Genomic DNA, 19,253 nt, shown 5'->3' with positions numbered 1-19,253 from the left:
CTAGAACTTCTAAATGTTTTAAACATTTTAATGAAAATCCTTCTAAGCTGTGTTATATAATTCACCATCTTCCCAAACAGAATACATTGCACAAATGGGGCATCATTATTGGTGACTCAGGATCATTATTACAAGTATCCATTATTGTAAGAATAGCTTAAAAAGTTAGGAAGCCTGTAAACCTCCACTAAATGTTCCAGCTGGCTGTATTTTTATGGTACTGCAATAGCTTTTTTGGTGTTTTGTTTAAATAATTTTCCTGTTTTCTTCCTTGCTGTCAGGTAACTTTTATTAATGGTACTATTACTTTTCCTACTTTCTGCTTTCGTCTTTAATAAGCTCTGGGAAAGCACGGGGAGGGAACTCTTTATGAGTAAAGTTTTTGCGTGGGTGCGAGGATGAGTTGGGATGCTTTCAGGTGTAATAAAAAGCCACAATTCAGACTGACTTAGACAATAAGGGAATTCATGATCTCACATAAAAAGCATCCGTGTTTTACATAGTTGAAATCAAACTGTATACACAAGTTTTATCCTGCTTTTTATACTTATTATATCAAGCCATTTCCTATGTCATTAATCCCTCTACAAATATTCTTATACGTAACATTTCACCATATTCATTAATTCAACAAATGTTTCTGGGGGATTTTCTATGTGCGAAGCACAGGAAGATGATGGAGATGAAGTGGAGAGCAAGAATAGGCTGGTTCTGGGGCGCCTGGGTGGCTCAGTCAGTTGGGCAACGGATTTTGGCTCAGGTCATGATCTCACTGTTCATGGGTTCGAGCCCCACATCAGGTTTCATGCTTACAGCTAGGATCCTGGAGCCTTGCTTCGGATTCTGGGTCTCCCTCTCTCTCTCTGCCCCTCCCCCGCTCACACTCTGTCTCTCAAAAATAAATAAACATTAAAAAAAAAAAAAAAAGAATGGGCTGGTTCCCGGTGTCTAGGAGCTGTTCTGGACAGTTACTTTGCAACGATAAATAATATTCTAATAAACATGTTGCTTAATTTGGGGTTTATTTCCATAAGAGTAATTCCTGAAAGGAATTATTGGGTCATATTAAGGTTCCTGTTCTATATATTTTTGAGATTTTTTTAATTGTGGTAAAACACATATAAACAGATTTCTAAAATGGATTATACCTGGTTAGGTCTACTGACAGAATTTAAGTAATTCTTTTTCACAGTTTACTTGCCATAATTATATTTTTAAACTGTGTTAGTTAATAGTAGAAAAAAATTCTAGCATCCTTTTAACTGGTATTTCTTCATTCATTAGTCATGTAGGCCATTTTCAACTGTTTATATTTCTACTTTTGTGAAAGGTCTATTTATATGTTCACCCTTCTATATATTAAAATCTTAAGATTTTTCTTATAGTCAGAGGTTTTTTTTTTAATAGAAGATAATTTTCCAATCATCAGATTTACTACACATATTTATCCCAGTTTATTTTAGCATTTTCATTTTGGCTAGGCTTCTTTTTGGATCTAAAGAATATTTTTCACTTTAATGGAGTCAAATTTATCCGTTAGTATGTTTGTAAATGATACAACTTATTCAACTTATTTTAAGCTTAGTAAAGTGTTTTCTACTAAGACCATATTTCTTCACTGATGTTTTGCATTCAACACTTTGTCTGGAGTTGGACATATGGTGTGAGATGAACAGCAATTTATTTCCTTCTAAATAGCTAAGCGATGTCTATGGACTCTTTTTATTGCTAGCCTTTGTTCACCTTTCTGCTACATTTGACTGCTGCTAACCACTTCTTTTCAAAGTTCGTCTACTTTTTGGCTGCTCACTCTCTCCTGGTTTTCCTTGCACAGTTTTGTTATTTCTTTTCAGCTTCCTTCACTGCACCTCCTCTTTCTCTATCCATTTCTAAGATCAATTTCAACCCTTTCTTCTTTTTAGGTTACACATTCTTTCTGAGTAATCTGCCTCTTGGATCCGTTTGCAAATGATGCCCTGCCATTTCTAAAACCTTTGGCAGACGCTTCTACCTGGGTTCCAGGTCTGTGTGCTCAGTCATGGATTCATTCAATATCCACCAAATAGTAATTGAACATCTACTCTCCCAGGCACTTGTCCGGGCTCATACTTGTGGGTGAGAATGGCAATATGGTAAGTCTATACAATATACAGTATTTTTTTTAGGTAAGATAAGAGCTATGGAGAAAACTAAAGCAGGCAAGGAAGTTCAAACGTGTCTGTGGGTGGATGTGGGGGTTGCAGTTTTTTACCAAGTGGTCAGGGAAAGCCCCACTGAGGAGGAGACATTTATGCAAAGAGCTGAAAGAGACAGACGAGAGAGCAAACATGTGGTTATCCGTTGGAAGAACATTTCAGAAGGAAAAGCAAATGCAAAAGCCTTGAGGCAATGCTGTATCTGGTTTGTTTCAGGAATGAGGAGACCCCACGGCTCCCCCAAATTAAAGGAGGAGAGAGCAACAAGATGTAAGGTCAGAGGTGTAATTGGAGCCAGATAACACAGGACGCAGTCACCATTTAATGGCTTTTCCTCCAAGAAAAATGGGCTGTTTGAGGGTATTAAGAAGAGAAATAACATGACCTCTGGCAGATGTGTCGCGAATAGAATTTGGAGGGCAAGGGCAAAGCAGGGAAGCCGGTTAAGAGGCAAGTGCAATAACCCAAGCAACTCAGGGTTGCTTAGACCAGAGCGGTAGCTGCAGAGGTGATAAAAAATGGTCAGATTATTTTTCTATTTCAAAGTTAGGGTCAATAGGATTTGCTGGGTGACTAGATGTAGGGATGAGAGGAAGGGTCTCTCAGTCACTGACTGAGATGGGAATGTAGAGAGAAGCAGGTTTGGGAGAGAATATCAGGAGCATGGTTTTTGAACATGTGAATTTGGGATGTTAATTAGATATTCAAATGGAGATATCAATAGGAGTCTGAAGTTTACATGATAGCTCTGAGCTGGAGAAATGGATTTGGGAGTCAACAAAAGATGATGGCATTTAAAGCCATGAAAGCGGATGAAATTACCAAAGTGTCAGTGTAGGTAGAGAAGAGGTCTACACCCCGTGCTCTGGGAGCTCTGTCATATATTGAAATTGTTACTCCATTTTTGCACCTGCATATACTAAAGACATTTCAAACTAACTCTATCTCAAATTCAATTGCCCCTCCTCTTTAGTTCTTCAGTTCTATGTACAGAACCACCATTTTGGTAGAATAGCAAGTATCACTTTGAGCTTCCTGGTGGCCAAAGAATGAATACCACTTGTCAAATTCTCAGACGTCTTGTTGCCATTGTTACTTCCTTCTCTTTCTTGACAATAATAAGCCACTAGCTTTTCTAAAGATCCCCTCCCACCCATTTTTGCTCCTGTGGGTGTACATCACTATGGCTTTCTTCCATCTGTCTGACCACATTGCTCATTAGGTAGAAATAAATTTCTATGTTTAGATCTTTCAAATTATAATAGGGTGTACTAAGAGCTTTTGAAGTGGTTTGATATAAAATGCACACACACACACACACACACACACACACACACACACACACACATCATGAGTTTGAGGCCTCACAATGCCAAGCTCTATTATTCAATTATTTACATGCTATTGTTGAGCAAAACATGATTGTTCTCCAAAGAGTGCATATTTACTGTTCTTTAAGAAAGTTTTTGCTTTCTCCATTTAATAAAAGTTCAGATGATATTACTGCGATTAGAATACCTTTCTCTTCCTCTTTGTCTAGTTAGTCTTTGATTTGGTAACAGCTTCTTGTCCTTCAAAGCCATCTCAATTGTCATCTCCTCCAAGAAGTCTTCCCTGGTGCCCCAGGAAGGCTGTGGTTATGGAGCATTCTAGTTTTACCTGTATCATCTCATTTTGTCTGTAAATATTTATACATATGTGTCCATCATTAGATGGAAAGCTGCTTGGGAGCAATCAATCTCTCTCTCTTTTTTTAAAAAGTTTATTTATTTTGAGAGAGAGAGAGCTAGAGAGAGCACATGCACGTGCAAGCAGGGAAAAGGCAGGGAGAGATGGAGAGAATCCCAAGTAGGCTCCAGGCTGTCAGCAGGCAGCCCCACCCAGGGCTCAATCTCATAGACTGTGAGATCATGACCTGAGCAGAAGTCAAGAGCCTGAGGTTTAACTGACTGAGCTCCACAATTGACTGAGCATCCTGGCAATTGCTTTCTTTCTTTCTCTTTTTTTTTTAACCTTCTGATGTCCAACAAGTAGCACAGTGACTGGCACTAGTAATCAATTAGGAATTATAATGGATTGATTTGTAATCAATGAGTAATTGTGTCATGAGTAAGACAAAGGGTGTAAACCTGAGCAACTGAATTAATGTCCTTTGCAAACAAGAGAGCTTTCATTAGTACATGGAATGTTAGTTACCTGGAATTTAAATAAAAATTTGGAGAAATAAAAAAAATAATAAGCACCTGGAAAAATTAAGATTCTCTTTTTGTTGGGGGCGCCTGGGTGGCTCAGTAGGTTAAGCATCCCACTTCGGCCCAGGTCATGATCTCACAGTTTGTGAGTTCGAGCCCCGTGTCAGGCTCTGTCCTGACAGCTTGGAACCTGGAACCTGCTTCGGATTCTGTGTTTCCCTCTCTCTCTGCTCCTCCCCAGCTCATGCCCACACTCTGTCTCTGTCAAAAATAAATAAACTTAAAAAAAAAAAAGATTCTCTTTTTCTTGGGTGCACCTCTGAAGCTGTATCATGTCAACTCTAAAACCTAAATCATTTCCCAGGTTTTAGGATCACCCAACAACACACTTATATTTGCAACTTTTGGTTGGCTCTGAAGATAAGGGACATTTTCGTTATTTTTATAGCCAACTCATGTGTGCTATCATGTTAATGGAAGGTTCTTTTAGGGATTGCACTTAGATCACTATTGCTTTTTAAACCATATTTTCTGCCACTCTACATTTGATTGTCTACCAGGTGCCAGGACTGTCTTAAATACTGTACTTATTTAAGCTTCAAGAGAGTCTTGTAATTTAGGTTTATTATTTTACATAGACAGGCCTTGTTATGGGTTGAATTGTGCCCTCCCCCATTCATATGGGAAGTCCTAACCCCCAGTACTCCAGAATGTGACTTTATTTGGAGATAGGGCCTTTGCAGGGGTAATCAAGTTCAAGTGAGGTTGTTAAGGTGGGCTTTGGTTCAATTTGACTGGTGTCCTTAAAAAATGGGGAAATTGACATATCCATAGAGGGAAGACAATGTGAAGAGACACAGGGAGATGTCCATCTACACGCCAAGGAAACAGACGGGGAACAGAGCCTGTTTTCACAGCCCTCAGAAGGAACCAGCCCTGCTGACACCCTGACCCTGGACTTTTGGCTTTCAGAATTTGCACGACAAATTTTTGTCCCATAAGCCACCTGGTCTGTGGTACTTTGTTGCGGCAGCCCTGGCAAACGAATACAGACACATCGTTTGGTTTTTCAATGGCAAAAAAAAAAAAAAAAAAAATGTAGACCAATACCAGGATTGACTGGTTGCCAAGAGTTTTCCTTTTATTTTGAAGTATACTCTTTGACATCTCAAACTTTGGCTGAGGGGTGCAAAGTGTGTAAACCTGACCTGCTGAATTTCCTTTAATAGAGTCACTTGGGATCATTTGATCATTAGTTTAACTAAATTCCTTCTTTGCAGTTCTTTAAATATTTATTTTATTCTGTACTACCTCTACGGGTAGTGAAGCCGATAAATGTGTTCCTTGCTGTGATAAGTACTATTCCTTCTATGTGCACCTGCTTAGTGCATGAAAAACAATACAGAAAGGGCACATTTAGAGAACACGTGAGTAATCTCATGGTGTTAAATTCAGTCTATGTGCTGACGGCGCCTGAATTGAAATCTTCAGCTTGGGCTTCTCCTCTGGACTCCAGGATTGTTTATCAAACTGTCCACTGACAATTTTTGCCCGATGCCTAATAGCATCTCCAGTGGAACCTCGCTTCTAAACCTCCATCACCACCACCACCACCTGCCCCCAACCCACTCTCCTCACAATGTCCCCCACGGGAGGTAATGCTATGCTTCCAGACGCTTCTGCCAAACATTTCGGCATTATCTTTCGTTTTGCTCTCTGACACGTCGGATTTCGTTGGTCTGGGAAGCCTGTTGATTCTTCCTTTTAAGATTTACCAAGAATTCCACCACTTTAACCATCACTTCTGCTCCTATTCTGACCCAAACTTCCATCATCTCTTGTCTGGGTTATTGCAGGAGGCTCCTAACTCTTGTTCCTGTTCCTGCCATGAAATAACTAGAGTGAAGCAATAAAGAAAGGATGCCTGTGGAGGTGGGGGAGGGGATGCGATGGGTGAAATAGGTGATGTGGATTAAGGAGGGCACTTGTGATGAGCACTGGGGGTGGTATGGAAGTGCTGAATCACTCACCATATTGTACACCTGAAACTAACAGTACACTGTATGTTAACTAATTGAATTTTAAATTAAAAGAAAAAAAAGTATGTCTGATTGCATTGACGCTACTCAAAAACTTCCACTGGTTTCTGAACTCATTCAGAGGGAAAGGATAAAGTTCTCACCATGATCTGTAACATCCTGCACGTTATGGCCCCTATCACGTCTCTTACAGTTTCTACTATTCTCTCCCTCGGTCTACTCTGGCCTTAGTAGACTACCTTCTTGCTATTTCTGAAACAAGCCACACACACCGTTTCCCCCAAACCTTTCTGCTTACAGGGGTCCTCTCACCCCAGGTGATTATTATTATATTATATTATAATTATTTCACTTCATTCAAGTCCTTACTAAAAAGTCACCTCCACCCTCGCTTTCTTAACCCCTTTAGCGCTTATCAGTGTTTAACACGTGACATATTTTACTTATTTATCTCACATATCACCGATCAGATTCCTCAATTAGAATGTAATTCCAAGGGATGGGTTTCCTTTTCTCCTTTTATTGTGTCATAGTAAAAGGGCCCGATCAATTTTGGCTATATAGCACTAATTTGTCCCAGTTAGAGAGACTACTTTAAAATCTTATTATCTTTTACCTTCTGGATTGGTAATAATGCTCTGAGAATGTGCTCCTCCATAATTTGAACCTCCACATTTCTAGGCTTTCTGCTTTGCATGTCAGGAAGCTTGTTCCCAATCTCTCCCGTGATATTCCACTTCCCCATTGCAAACACATTTTTGGAACACCTTTGTGTAAATTTTAAAACATTTACCAGTTCCTGGAAGCTATATTATGGGAAGTATGAAATTATTCATAAACTCACTTGATTTTAATTTTTTGAGGCAAGAGCTTCTTGAACAAACTGTTTTCTTAACAATTTAGCCACACCAGAGGTTGTAGAACCAGCATTTGATGGTGGCAGAAATTATGAAATAACAAAGCATGAATGAATGGATGAATGAATGAATGAAATGTCTATCTTTCCTTTCATACACATACCTGACTGTGAGCTTCTCAGGTCTTAGACATAATAGGGATTCTCTTATTTATCTTTGATCCTATCACCTGACCCCTAAAATGCATTCAGTATTCGAAAGCATGAAGGGCTTCTCTTAATTCATCGTGCTTTTTATGCCTTGGTCCTCCCATGTTTCAGCCATTATCATTATATCGGAGCCAGTTTATGTAGCTCCCTGGATTTGCTTTGCCATCGTTTTCTGTGTAATGCTTTGATTACCATCTAGAACATTACTGCACTGCAACAGCCTCCTTCCAGGTTACAGAAGGGATACTTCAATCTTCACTGAAGGGAGACTTAGTGAACTCTGAGGCAGCCTTGGTGGTAATGGCCTTGATGTTGTGAGGCTGTTTGCTCTAGGTCCCTTATGCTGCTTTGGGATATAACTTAATAACGTCTTGCTTCATGCCTTGAATCCCCAGCTTTTTTTAGGGGAGGCAGGATTCAAAAGTATGGGGGAGGCGGGGTGGGGACAGGGGTGGTTCATATCTCCTGCAATAACCTTTGATTGACGGGAACGAGGAACTCCGGTGTTCTTCCTTCCTCTGTTCCAAAACACTGTGGTCTCCCAAGTCCTCCATGGAGACATCAGGTGAGACCGAACAGCCAGCACTCTTTCTTGTACCTCTGTGGCCAGCTCAGTAGTTCATCTTCTTGATTTTTTGCTACCTCTTTCCCTACTTCATTTCCCCTTTCCCCTCGCTCTTGCTTCGCTGGGGTTATATTCTCCAAGGAATTCCTGTTATATAGGCCTTTACCTCAGGTCCTGTGTTCTTGGAAACCTGGATTAGAATATCATTGACTGTCCCTCCAGGTATATGACGCTGTAAACTTTTTACGTGCCTAGTTTTGTTGTATGTGCTTTTATGTATTTTTCATGTGTTCTTTCCACTTTCCTCTTTTGTGCAATTTATTTATTTTATTTTTTAATTTTTTTTTATGTTTGATTTCGTTTTGAGAGGGAGAGAGACAGAGCACAAGTGGGGGAGGGTCAGAGAGAGAGGGAGACACAGAATCCTAAGCAGGCTCCAGGCTCTGAGCTGTCAGCACAGAGCCTGATACGGGGCTCGAACTCGCGAGTTGTGAGATCATGACCTGAGCTGAAGTCGGACGCTTAACCGACTGAGCCACCCAGGCGCCCCTCTTTTGTGCAATTTAACTGAAAACAAGTTCTGTCCTTAACACCCTCAAGAGTTTAGATAATAATAGCCACCTGTGCACCAAGTCCCTTTACAACCATTTTTACCTCACAACAATCTTGTGTAGGTACGATTATTGTTGCCTTTTTACAGAATGGGAAACTAAGGCTAAGATGTTTAGAAACTTGGCCAAAGTCACACAATTGCTGTGTGAACGCTAGAATCTGTATCTTAAAGACACCATTCCTCAAATAAACCTCCAGCAAGGACCGGGCTTACAGGAACCAAGATATAGGAGCTCATGAAGGGTTTAAATTCCAAATGGCTGGACTTTTATGGCCATGTTGGTATACACTCAAACTTAACACCTTGCTTAACCTTGCAGTATCTGGATGGATTTTCCACAAAAGAAGAGTGAGGTGGGTAACCCTTTACAACTTTAAAAAGAAGTCTATTTTTCTCCTTCTTGCTCATGCATGTTCTATGGCATCTTTTCCAAAAACAGACACATTTGTATACTTTGAAAATGAGGGGAGGTAATGCCCTCTTAGATAATCTCTTCGAGTGTTTTTAAGAACCCCTAAGCGACTTTGTACCTCATAACTCACAGATGTTATAAATATTTGATTGGTGCTTTGGACCCATGGAACCACACTGTGCCCAAAACACATACTTTTCTGTCCTAAGCTTTCGTTCTAGAACAAACAGTTGGTCTTAGTGTGATTTAAGATTAGGTTAGTAGGCATCTGAACTTAGAAGCATACTCAAAAGTTTTTCCATCCCATCAATCACTTTTCTAGTCTCTTGCTGTCAAGAGTGTAGGCATATCATGTTTTACCTGTTGCATAATTTGCCTTTCATCCTCAGAATTATCATTACCGTCCAAGGACTCCTTGGTGTGCAAAGGACATGGTGCTCATTTTCTCATCATTTTCGGTTATGAACATGTCTACTTTTGTCTTCTTCACAGTTTGATTCCTCTTTTTTAGGACGTAACAGAGATTATGTGATCGATAGTATTCATGGACCAGATTAAGCAGTAACAGAGCAAACACACTTTTTAATAATAGAAATGACTCCATAAGCCCACTGATAAGCTTTGGCAAAACTGACTTGCTTTTGCTCTGTTGGGTGGCTTTTTAAAAACTATGTTAATATGCCGAAACTCTTAAGAGTTTTTGGTTTTGGCCTGTGGACGCAAGATACCTTTTAAAAGACTTTCTTCCTCCATGCGCCAAGAAAGATGCAGTGAGGAAGTTTACCAACGTCACTTAGTTGGTTGAGGAATCTTCCATGCCTTATTGGCTTTAGGGAGAAAGAATCTTGCAAATGAGTTATTCCATTATGTCACTTTTCTTCTTAGTATGTGGCTTTAATTCATTCAACAATTAGAAAACCATATTTAGGGGCGCCTGGGTGGCGCAGTCGGTTGAGCGTCCGACTTCAGCCGGGTCACGATCTCGCGGTCCCTGAGTTCGAGCCCCGCGTCGGGTCTGGGCTGATGGCTCAGAGCCTGGAGCCTGTTTCCGATTCTGTGTCTCCCTCTCTCTCTGCTCCTCCCCTGTTCATGCTCTGTCTCTCTCTGTCCCAAAAATAAAAATAAAAAAAATAAAAAAAAAAAAAAAAAGAAAACCATATTTATATACAGAGGCTTCACTCTTTGGATCCTGGGGCCACCATATACGTAGTTACCACCTTAGAGATGTTTCTAAAGGTCTCAGGACCTGAATTCCCTTGCAAGCTTGGGTGGGGAGTTAGTGGGAAAACAGAAAGTTGGTTGGTGCGCAACAGGGCTTCCACCAAAGGAAGTTCTTTGCATTTGTCCGAGGGGCTTAACTGTAATTTGCAAAAGAAGCGGGGTCTCGGATGATGCTCCGTCAGCCGCCAATATTCCAGGGTCGCGGAGTCAAGCCAAGAAATCTAACTGGCAAGTCGCTCTGTTGGGGAAAGGCGTGCTGGAGAAGCTCCGTGGGCGGGAAGGGCGCAGGAGGAAGCCCCTCTCAGTGACCGCGCACCGGAATTCCCCACGCCCCTACCTCCACCCCAGCTCCCGCTCCACGCCCACCCACAGCCTGCCGCGCCCGCCCGCGCGGTGACGTCATCGCCTGGCAGCCGGCCGCCTGGACGCACCGCCCACGGAGTGGGAGCCGGAAGCCAAGCTAGCTTCGGCGCGCTGGCGTCCCGGAACCGCGGGAGCCTGAGAGCTCGCGCACCTGGGGAAAAGGCGGTGGGAGACAGCGGGCATGCGCGAGGCTGCCTGGCGGCGCAGGCGCGCTTCTGGCTTCGCTCCCGGGACGAGATCCGGTTCTCCGGGTTGGAGCGGGTGGGGAGTCGTGGGCCGTCCTGGCAGCCGGGGAGAAGGGGGAGAAGAAGGAGATGGGGACGGAGCCCGACGCTTGGGAAGGGCTGGTTTGCTTCTGGGATGGGAGGGGCCGGCTGGACGGATCTTGTGTCTGTGCTGGGCGCGCCCCACGGAGTTAAGGCTTTTTTTTTTTTTTTTTTTTGTCGGAAGATGAACTCAAACCACCACGCAGGCAAAGAGCGATGAGCTTATCCTAAATTAGGAACACGCTCAGAACACACGCCCAGAGCCTGGTGCCAGTTCTCCCTGAGGGATGAAAACGTACCTGTGTGCCAGGGAGCGCGCAAAGGCAGACCTGTTATTTCACTCTTCTCCCGCCACCAGCAGTCCTGTGGGGCTGGCATTATGACATGGTCCCTAATTTTCCCCTCCGAAAACCGAGGCCAGAGTAATTTTTCTACGGGTTACACAGCTGAAAAGTGGTGGAGTTGCCGTTTCCACGAGGTTTGTCTGATAAAAAGCTCAGTGCTCCCCATCAGATGCTTGAAGTCACGAATGGGTGAAAATTAGACAGTAAAGACACTCTGTAAATGAATGGAAAGTCAAAAAGTTTGGACGTTAAAAACCGGGCTGCAGGAGTCAGGCAGGCGGAAAGGAGAAATGTCTGTGTCCAAGTAGATTTTGAATGTGCTTTGGCAAGAGGAAAGAGAAGAAAGTTTGTGGGAGGCAAGGAAAAGGAAGGTAAAGGGTTGGAGGTGAGACAGGACGTCTGAGATAAAAGGGAAGTGATTGTTTTAACGGGAACCTGGTGTTTCTGCTCGGCTTGCATCTGTATGTAATTCTACAGATTGGCTTCTCTTCCAAAGCAATGGATTTTCTCTTTTCTGCACTTAGGTTTTTGCTAGATGCACAGTGACGCTATACCTCTGTTTCACAAGAGGATGCATTCTGGTCACTCTAATAGACACTTCAGAACCCTTGACAAAGATGATATGAGATGATTTATTGCTGAACCCTGGCCTGAGACAGGTCTTTTCAGCGTTGGCAAGTATCTCCGTATCTCCTTTTTGGCTCCAGTGGTGAGAGGAATAAACAGTTAATCATAACCTCAAATCCAGTGCCCTTTCAGTGCCAACATCTATCTTTGAAAGGAAGGAGGGGTGCCTGGCTGCTTCAGTCTTTGGAGCATGTAACTCTTGATCTCTGGATGGTGAGTTCAAGCAAGCCCCAGGTCCTAGGGTGTGGAGCCTACTTGAAAGACAGAGAAAGAAAGAGAAAGAAAGAAACCCCCACATATCTTTGTTTAAAGAAGGTTGGCGTGGGTGATTTGTTAATTTGTTTGTGGTTTTATACTGCAATTATTGCTATAATACAGCTTGCTCTACCCAATTTAGCAACTGATTAAGTGCTACCTTGTATTAGTCTCTAATTATTTAATGGGTGTAAATTTTATCTCCTAAGCAAGATCATAAGATTTCCCAGGCAGGGACTGTGTTGTTTCTTATATCCCTGAGTACTGACTTAATAGACTTTTTTCTGTCTCTTATTCCTCCTGAATCCCAACTACTCAGTACCCTGCCTGGCACATACTAGGCATTCAGTAAATATTGAATGAATGAAATGTTGCCTTCTGGAGAGCAGAAAACAAGACTGTTATTTATATTTTTCTAGTCTTCCAGCAGAATTCTCTCCTTTTGGTAGACACTCAGCAAATGTGTGACTTGATTGCTGTGCCTTTCAGCAGGGGAAATATAATCTCCCTGTTGCCCTATGAAGAATTGCCACCTAAAACACTATGTTCCCAAGAAGTCTGTCAAGAAATAATTGTTGATAGATTGATTAGCTTCAAAGAAATTCTTGATTCTTTTCTGAAGAGTGCATCTGCCCTTCCACAGTGAATGATAATCATGGTTATATTGGCTACATTGCCTAAGAAATTCTTTGGGAGATTGTGTAATTTGAGGAGCTTTTTGACTTAAGAAAACAAACCAACCAATAAAAACCAAAATCGAAGCCCTAACCCAACAATGAAAACCCAATACGAAACAGGACCTTTATGCTTAAGAACCGTACCTGAAAATTTTAAATAACTTTTTGCTCTTGGGAAAGAGAATGCGTGTGTGTGTGTGTGTGTGTGTGTGTGTGTGTGTGTGTGTGTGTGTGTAGGCGCGCTCTGCTTCGTTTCAGGTAGGTAAAGCCAAGTCTGAACAACCGTTCTGTAAACTTATTAAACTGACAGCAAAGAATCCTTGTTAGTGAGGTGGGAGTAGCGAGGTGATGATTCAGGAAATGTTTGAACATAGGAGAAAGGGGCAACAGCAAATCCATTTCAGTATTTCCATTCGGGGTGCTAAATCTGGCCCTGTCTCCCATTTATCAGCTGTGGGACCTGGGGATAACATCTCTGGGCTGGGGTTGCCTCATTTGTACAATGGGGATGATAACGATACCACTATATAACTTTTAGAGTTACAATGTGTAAATTTGCAAAGCCTTTCGAGCACTGCCTGGCACATGGGCTTGTAGCAAGCGCTTTAGGTAAATAAAACACTACGCTATGCTAACCTCCACTTCCACATGGCTAGCTTCTTGTAAGCCCCACCTATACTGAAATTCTAGAGACGCCGCTGTTTCTGATTACAAGGTTTTTTCGACCCATGCAATTATTTTTGTTGCCGTCTACATGCCTATAACTCGCCCAAACAATTTGGGAAGTCAGTACTCCTTTGTCCCGCCTCTTTGGTCCCCCCCCGCGTCTGGGCGGGGCCGTGAGTGGGGGAGGGGCATGCCCGTCTTCCTACCCTCAAACTAAGCTGCTCAGCGAAAGCGTTAACTGCCTCCCCGCCGCACTCCGGTCCTCCCGGGAACGCCCCTGGAGGCGGGGCTGTGGCGCCGCGCAGGCGCAGTACAGCAGCGCCGCGCCTGCGCCGTGGAGGGGCTGAAGGAGGCGGGGGATTGGTATGCTGCGTGCGAGTGTGTGAGGGAGGAGGCGTCGGGGCCGAGCGTGGTACTACGACGGGCGCGGGCCGGAGAGGGCGGGGGGATGCGCCGCGGCGGCGGTGGCGCGGGCGCTGGGGCTGGTGTTGAGAGGCGCCAGAGCAGCGGATCCCGGTCTCGCCGCCGCAGGAGCGCGGGTGTCGCGCGCGGCCTGAAGACGCCGTACCTTTCTGCCCCTCACCTTTTTTTTTTTTTTTTTTAAATAACCGGAACCAATGAACGCAGCCGGGACCCGAGCTCCGGAGGCCGCCGGTGCCGAGGGGACCAGGCTGGCGCCCGGCAGGAGCTCGCGTCCGAGGCGGCGGGGGCGGCCCGAGGAGTCGCCGGCGGCGGCTGCAGCGCCTGGCGGAGCGGACGAGTGGCCGGCGGCCGTAGCGCCGCTGCGCTTTCCCCCTGCTCCTCCTCCGCGCCCTCATCCTGCCGCGACGCCCGGCCCGGCCTCGGGCAGGCTGCGGCTGTGGCATTGGGCTGCGCTACTGGTGCTTGGGCTGCTGGTGGCCGGCGCGGCGGATGGATGCGAGCTGGTGTCCAGGCACCTCGGCGGGCGGCGGGCCTCGGGCTCTGCCGCCGCAGCCGCCTCCTCTCCCGCTGCGGCGGCGGGCGACAGTCCGGCGCTCATGACAGGTGAGGGCCCGGGGGGGGGGGTGGGGGGCGGCGGGCGGGACGAGTCCGGCTGCCGAGGGACCCCCCATCCCCGGGAGGGGCCCCTGCTGGGACCCCGCTATTTGACGGCCACGGGGCGATGCAGAGCGTGGCGCCCAGACGCCCGCGCCTTGGCCGCTGCTTCGTCGCGGTCCCCTACAGTCCGGACGCCTTCCCCCCCCCCCCCCCCCCGCCGACACCCCGCCCTCGACAGAGCCTCTCGACGGCACTCGCTTCCCCGCCCTACAGTCGGGTTCCCCGGTGTTCCACGCTGAGCAATGCGGCGGTTTCTCTTCCGTGCTGCAGAAGAGCCAGCAGGGTCTGCAGGGTACTGGGCTGAATTTTTTTTTTTTTTTTTAAGCTGCTAGAAAAAGTCGGCAGCAGCAATGCGGTATTGAGTCGGCCTACGGTGCTGCTTTTGCAAAGGCAGCTGGCAGCGAGTCTCACAGGTTCAAAGCCCCGCTGAGCCTAGTGTCCCAGGGGAGGCTGCTAAAGAGGATTCTTTGAGAGCCATAATACCTAGTGGTATGAGTGGTTCCGTATTAGTATGCGGAAACCTCTAAGTCTCATGTGTGTTTTTTGAAGGGTGGGAGGAACGTTTTAAAGGATGGGAAATATGTGCTGGTGGGAGCATCACTGGGTGACAAAGGGTGCCACCAGAAAGCTCTTCAGGTAACCAGAAACATACTTAAAATTTATGTAGTGCAGCGTATTCGGGGCTTGTATTTGAGCAAAAACAGTTCTGATTGAGTGCATCAGCACCTTTGTAATACAGAACGTTCTCGAAATTACTGAAAACTTGCGAACGTGTTGGGTAAGGATAGGTAGAAAATAGGATCCTTTTAAAGCCTTCCAGTGGCATGTACAAGTGGTCTGCATGGTTTAGGTAATGATGTAGGGATCTTGAAATGATTTCTTTTGGAAAAGTAGTGAGGCTGAAGTAATGTTTATTTATTTATTTATTGTACTTTATTTTTAAAAGTAATCCGCAGCTTTTCTGCATTGAATGCAAGACTAAAAAGGAAAAAGTAAAGTGGAACAAGATGACCCATCATGAATTTAACCAAAGTGATAGTCCAGCAGGCGCCTGAAAGTTACTAACAGCTGCTCTGAGAAGTGCTCAAGAGCTATATTCTTTGGAGCAACGCAGCTATTCTCTGCGTTCTATGACAGGGTGTTTGCTATTTTAGAGAGGAGGGTGTTGGTAAGCTCCGTTAAGTGCTTTGTAGTTGTATGGAACATCATGAGCAGAATATTTAACTTGCTTTACCCTGAGACCTAGCAAGCTCCTCTAAAGGAAACTGGAAACCTCAAACCTATCACTGGGTAATTTGGAGAAAATGATTACAGAATGCTCAGTATTAGGACCGTGATATGGTTTGGGAGGATATTTGGAATAACCTGAGGCTTGAATAGTCTTTATTCTCGAGATACAGATGTGGCAGATAAAAATGAAGAACAGTGATTATTAGGAAAGTAGCCAGATAAAACTATAATCGTGAAGGTTAAAGAAAGTAGGGAGATAAAACTGATTCTGAAGGTTTAACGCCTCATGCAGTAAGGGAGGGAGCAGAAATATTGGGGCTTCTAAAAGGTATAGCAGTGTGATGCTTGGTTTCTTGAGCAGAAGGGTTTGTTTAATAAATAATTGGCTAATGTTTTTATCAATATGTAATTGGTAGAAGGGCATATAATTCAGAAAATTTAGTATTTTTTAACCAGTGACAGAATAATGTATAATTATATCATACATAAAGTATAATGTAGATTATATCAAGGAAATTGCTGCAGATGGAATTTTATTTTAATTAGCTGTTTATAATCCTTTTTGAAGATTTAAATTTCTCTGAGTTGTTTATGGCATTGTGAAAAAGGAAAGGTGATTCTTATTGGATAAAAAGTCTGGCGTATCACACAAAATGAGTTTGTGCTGTGGTGCTTTAAAATAAGTTTACAAAAATAGTATTAATTATGGAGTTTATTTTTAATGTTCTTTTCCTTTGTTGGAGTATTGATTTTTAACAAGTTAAACATTTCCATTTAAAGTTTAAAATAATCAGACTACACAATGTGCAAGTTAAATTGTGGTCATTAGTTTATTTAAATATAGTCAATAACACTGGTATCTGGAAAGTGGTAAATTGAAAGTCTGTAATAAAGTTGGAGCATATTGAAAATTTCTCTGAACTATGTATATGCTCTCTATAGGGCTCCTTCCTATTCTTCTGATTATATGAATAACACTTTGGTTTATGGTTTCCACTTGTAAATGTTGTGCTAGACCCAGAACATAATAGATTGTTGCTGATGTACACTTTAGGAAGTAGAATCATAGCCTGTACTTAAAAATTACTGTTAACTACATTCTGGGTAGTGTTAATGGAGAGAAAAGGGGTAGAGAGCATTAGTAATAAAACGTAGCTACATGTGAATTTTGAAAGTGGACAATTCTTGAAAGAATTCTGAGAGAAGAATTGTTCTCTGGCTCTGTATTAAAATTGTCATTTAACTGTGAGTTTTCTTAATAGCTCTGAAAATGACAGTCCAAATCACATCTTCTCTTTTCCACTACAGTTTGGTTCTTTAGGGACGTTGTAAGAGTTTGCCTCTTACTAATAAAATGTAGAAAGCATTCTTTTCCACTGATGTTTCCCTCTCAGTTTTATTTTTTTTATTTTTTATTTTTTTAAAATTTTTTTCAACGTTTTTATTTATTTTTGGGACAGAGAGAGACAGAGCATGAATGGGGGAGGGGCAGAGAGAGAGGGAGACACAGAATCGGAAACAGGCTCCAGGCTCTGAGCCATCAGCCCAGAGCCTGATGCAGGGCTCGAACTCCTGGACCGCTAGATCGTGACCTGGCTGAAGTCGGACGCTTAACCGACTGCGCCACCCAGGCGCCCCTCAGTTTTATTTTTGAGGTTTAGTGTATCCTAAGAATAAATTACCTTTAAGTCATCTATTGCATATTTCGTTTAGAGCAAGCAAGTGTTCTTACAGAGACTGAGAAATCATCAGAATAAACAGACTTACCGTCATAATGAATATCCGTTTGTATTTTTCTTTTCTATATAACATTTTCAGGATTTTGCAAAAATGTTTGGATGAGGTGAAACCAATATTTATACTATTGTGAAATAAAGGTTATATATGGGGATATAGGGCCCTTGCTTTGTAAGTGATTGAAATTTAAAGCAGGTTAGGGCTTGGTGACTAAGAGTTTGTTGATTACCATCTAAGGCAGTGCTTTAATAATTCAAAACATTTTTTTTTTTTTTTTTTGCGTAACACATTTAGAATAAATGAATTGATCACAGTAGAGAATAATTGATCTCATCTGGATATGGTCTCAGAAATAGTTTATGAGAGGCAAGAAATACACTCAAATGTGTCATGTGTATATATGTGTGTGTGTATACATACACGCAGACACGTATGTACATATATTTACATATATGTATATATTTACACACACATATATGTATATGGAACACAGTTTTTTATTCTGGCAAAATATACAGAATTCAGTTGACCCTTGAGCAGCAGGGTTAGGAGTGCTGATGTATACAGTTAAAAATCCTAGTATAATTTTTGGCTCCTCCAAAACTTAGTTACTAAAGCCTACTGTTGACTGGAAGCCTAATGTAAACAATTAACACATATTTCATGTTTTGTATTATGTACTGATTCTTAAAGTAAGTTAGAGAAAAGAAAGTGTAATTAATAAAATCGTAAGAGAAAATACATTTACAATGCTGTACTGTATTTATAAAAAAAAAAATCTGTATATAAGTGGATCCACAAAGTTTAAACCGACAGAACTTAAGGGTGAACTGTAATTGACACATTTAAAACATATTTTCTTATATGTAGTTACTTGTTTCAGAATTAAAAAAAAATTTTTTTAATGTTTTATTTTTTGAGACAGAGACATAGTGTGAGCAGGGGAGGGGTAGAGAGAGAGCGAGGCACAGAATCCAAAGCAGGCTCCAGGCTCTGAGCTGTCAGCACAGAGCCTGATGCGGGGCTGGAACTCACAAACCGCAAGATCATGACCTGAGCTGAAGTCGGACGCTTACCCGACTGAGCCACTCAGGCGCCCCAGTTTCAGAATTTTTTAAAACAAATTTTAGTTTCAGAAATATTTGTTTCTGTCGTTTTCTAAAGATGAGTTAATGCCACTTTCTTCAGTGCCTATATAAAGGTTTACTTAACTATAATACTTGTCACTAGTTTGGTATGTTATTAGGAATGTAAAACACATTTTAAAATGTTTCTTGGAAGTATTAAAATTTCAGTGAAAACTTAAAGTATTCTTAATTGGAAGGAATACGATTTAGAAAGCGCCACTTTACTCAGTGTCAAACACATCTATGTAGTGGGGCTTTCGTTAATTTAGATGAAAATACTTTACATAAACATGATTATCATTGTAAAATCTTAAGGTTCACTTTTAAGTATCTCACCTTGAATGCCTAACATTTACGTAGCAAATGTCACCTTTTTCTTTTTTTCTTTTTACTTTTTTTTATTGGTATTGGCTTGAATATAGTTATGTACGTGTTGCTTTGAGGAGTATTATTTACAATGAATTTATAGTGCTAATGTTTACATTGTGACAGTGGTGAAACTTACAGTGTAGTTTACATAGTACTAGAAAATATTGTTCCTCTTTTTGTGAAAATGCTCTTTCCAAATTTAGCTTATA

The 19,253-nt window shown here is 42.5% G+C and overlaps 1 protein-coding gene across 3 annotated transcripts in view; it reads left to right on the top strand.

The window, feature by feature from the left end:
• Window positions 1–13,843: 13,843 nt before the first annotated feature.
• The window catches only part of STIM2 (stromal interaction molecule 2), a 151,837-nt gene continuing 146,427 nt past the window's right edge, over window positions 13,844–19,253 (top strand). For 2 of the 3 annotated variants that reach the window (XM_023253226.2, XM_023253225.2), the window contains exon 1: window positions 13,875–14,527. In XM_023253226.2, coding sequence (XP_023108994.1) covers window positions 14,119–14,527 — 409 coding nt within the window. In that variant the 5' untranslated portion in view covers window positions 13,875–14,118. The other variant, XM_045056487.1, reaches the window with a different exon arrangement.

This window comes from Felis catus, chromosome B1 (assembly GCF_018350175.1).
Source record: "Felis catus isolate Fca126 chromosome B1, F.catus_Fca126_mat1.0, whole genome shotgun sequence".
NCBI classification, from domain to species: Eukaryota; Metazoa; Chordata; class Mammalia; order Carnivora; family Felidae; genus Felis; species Felis catus.
This window is presented reverse-complemented; position numbering and strand designations above follow the sequence as displayed.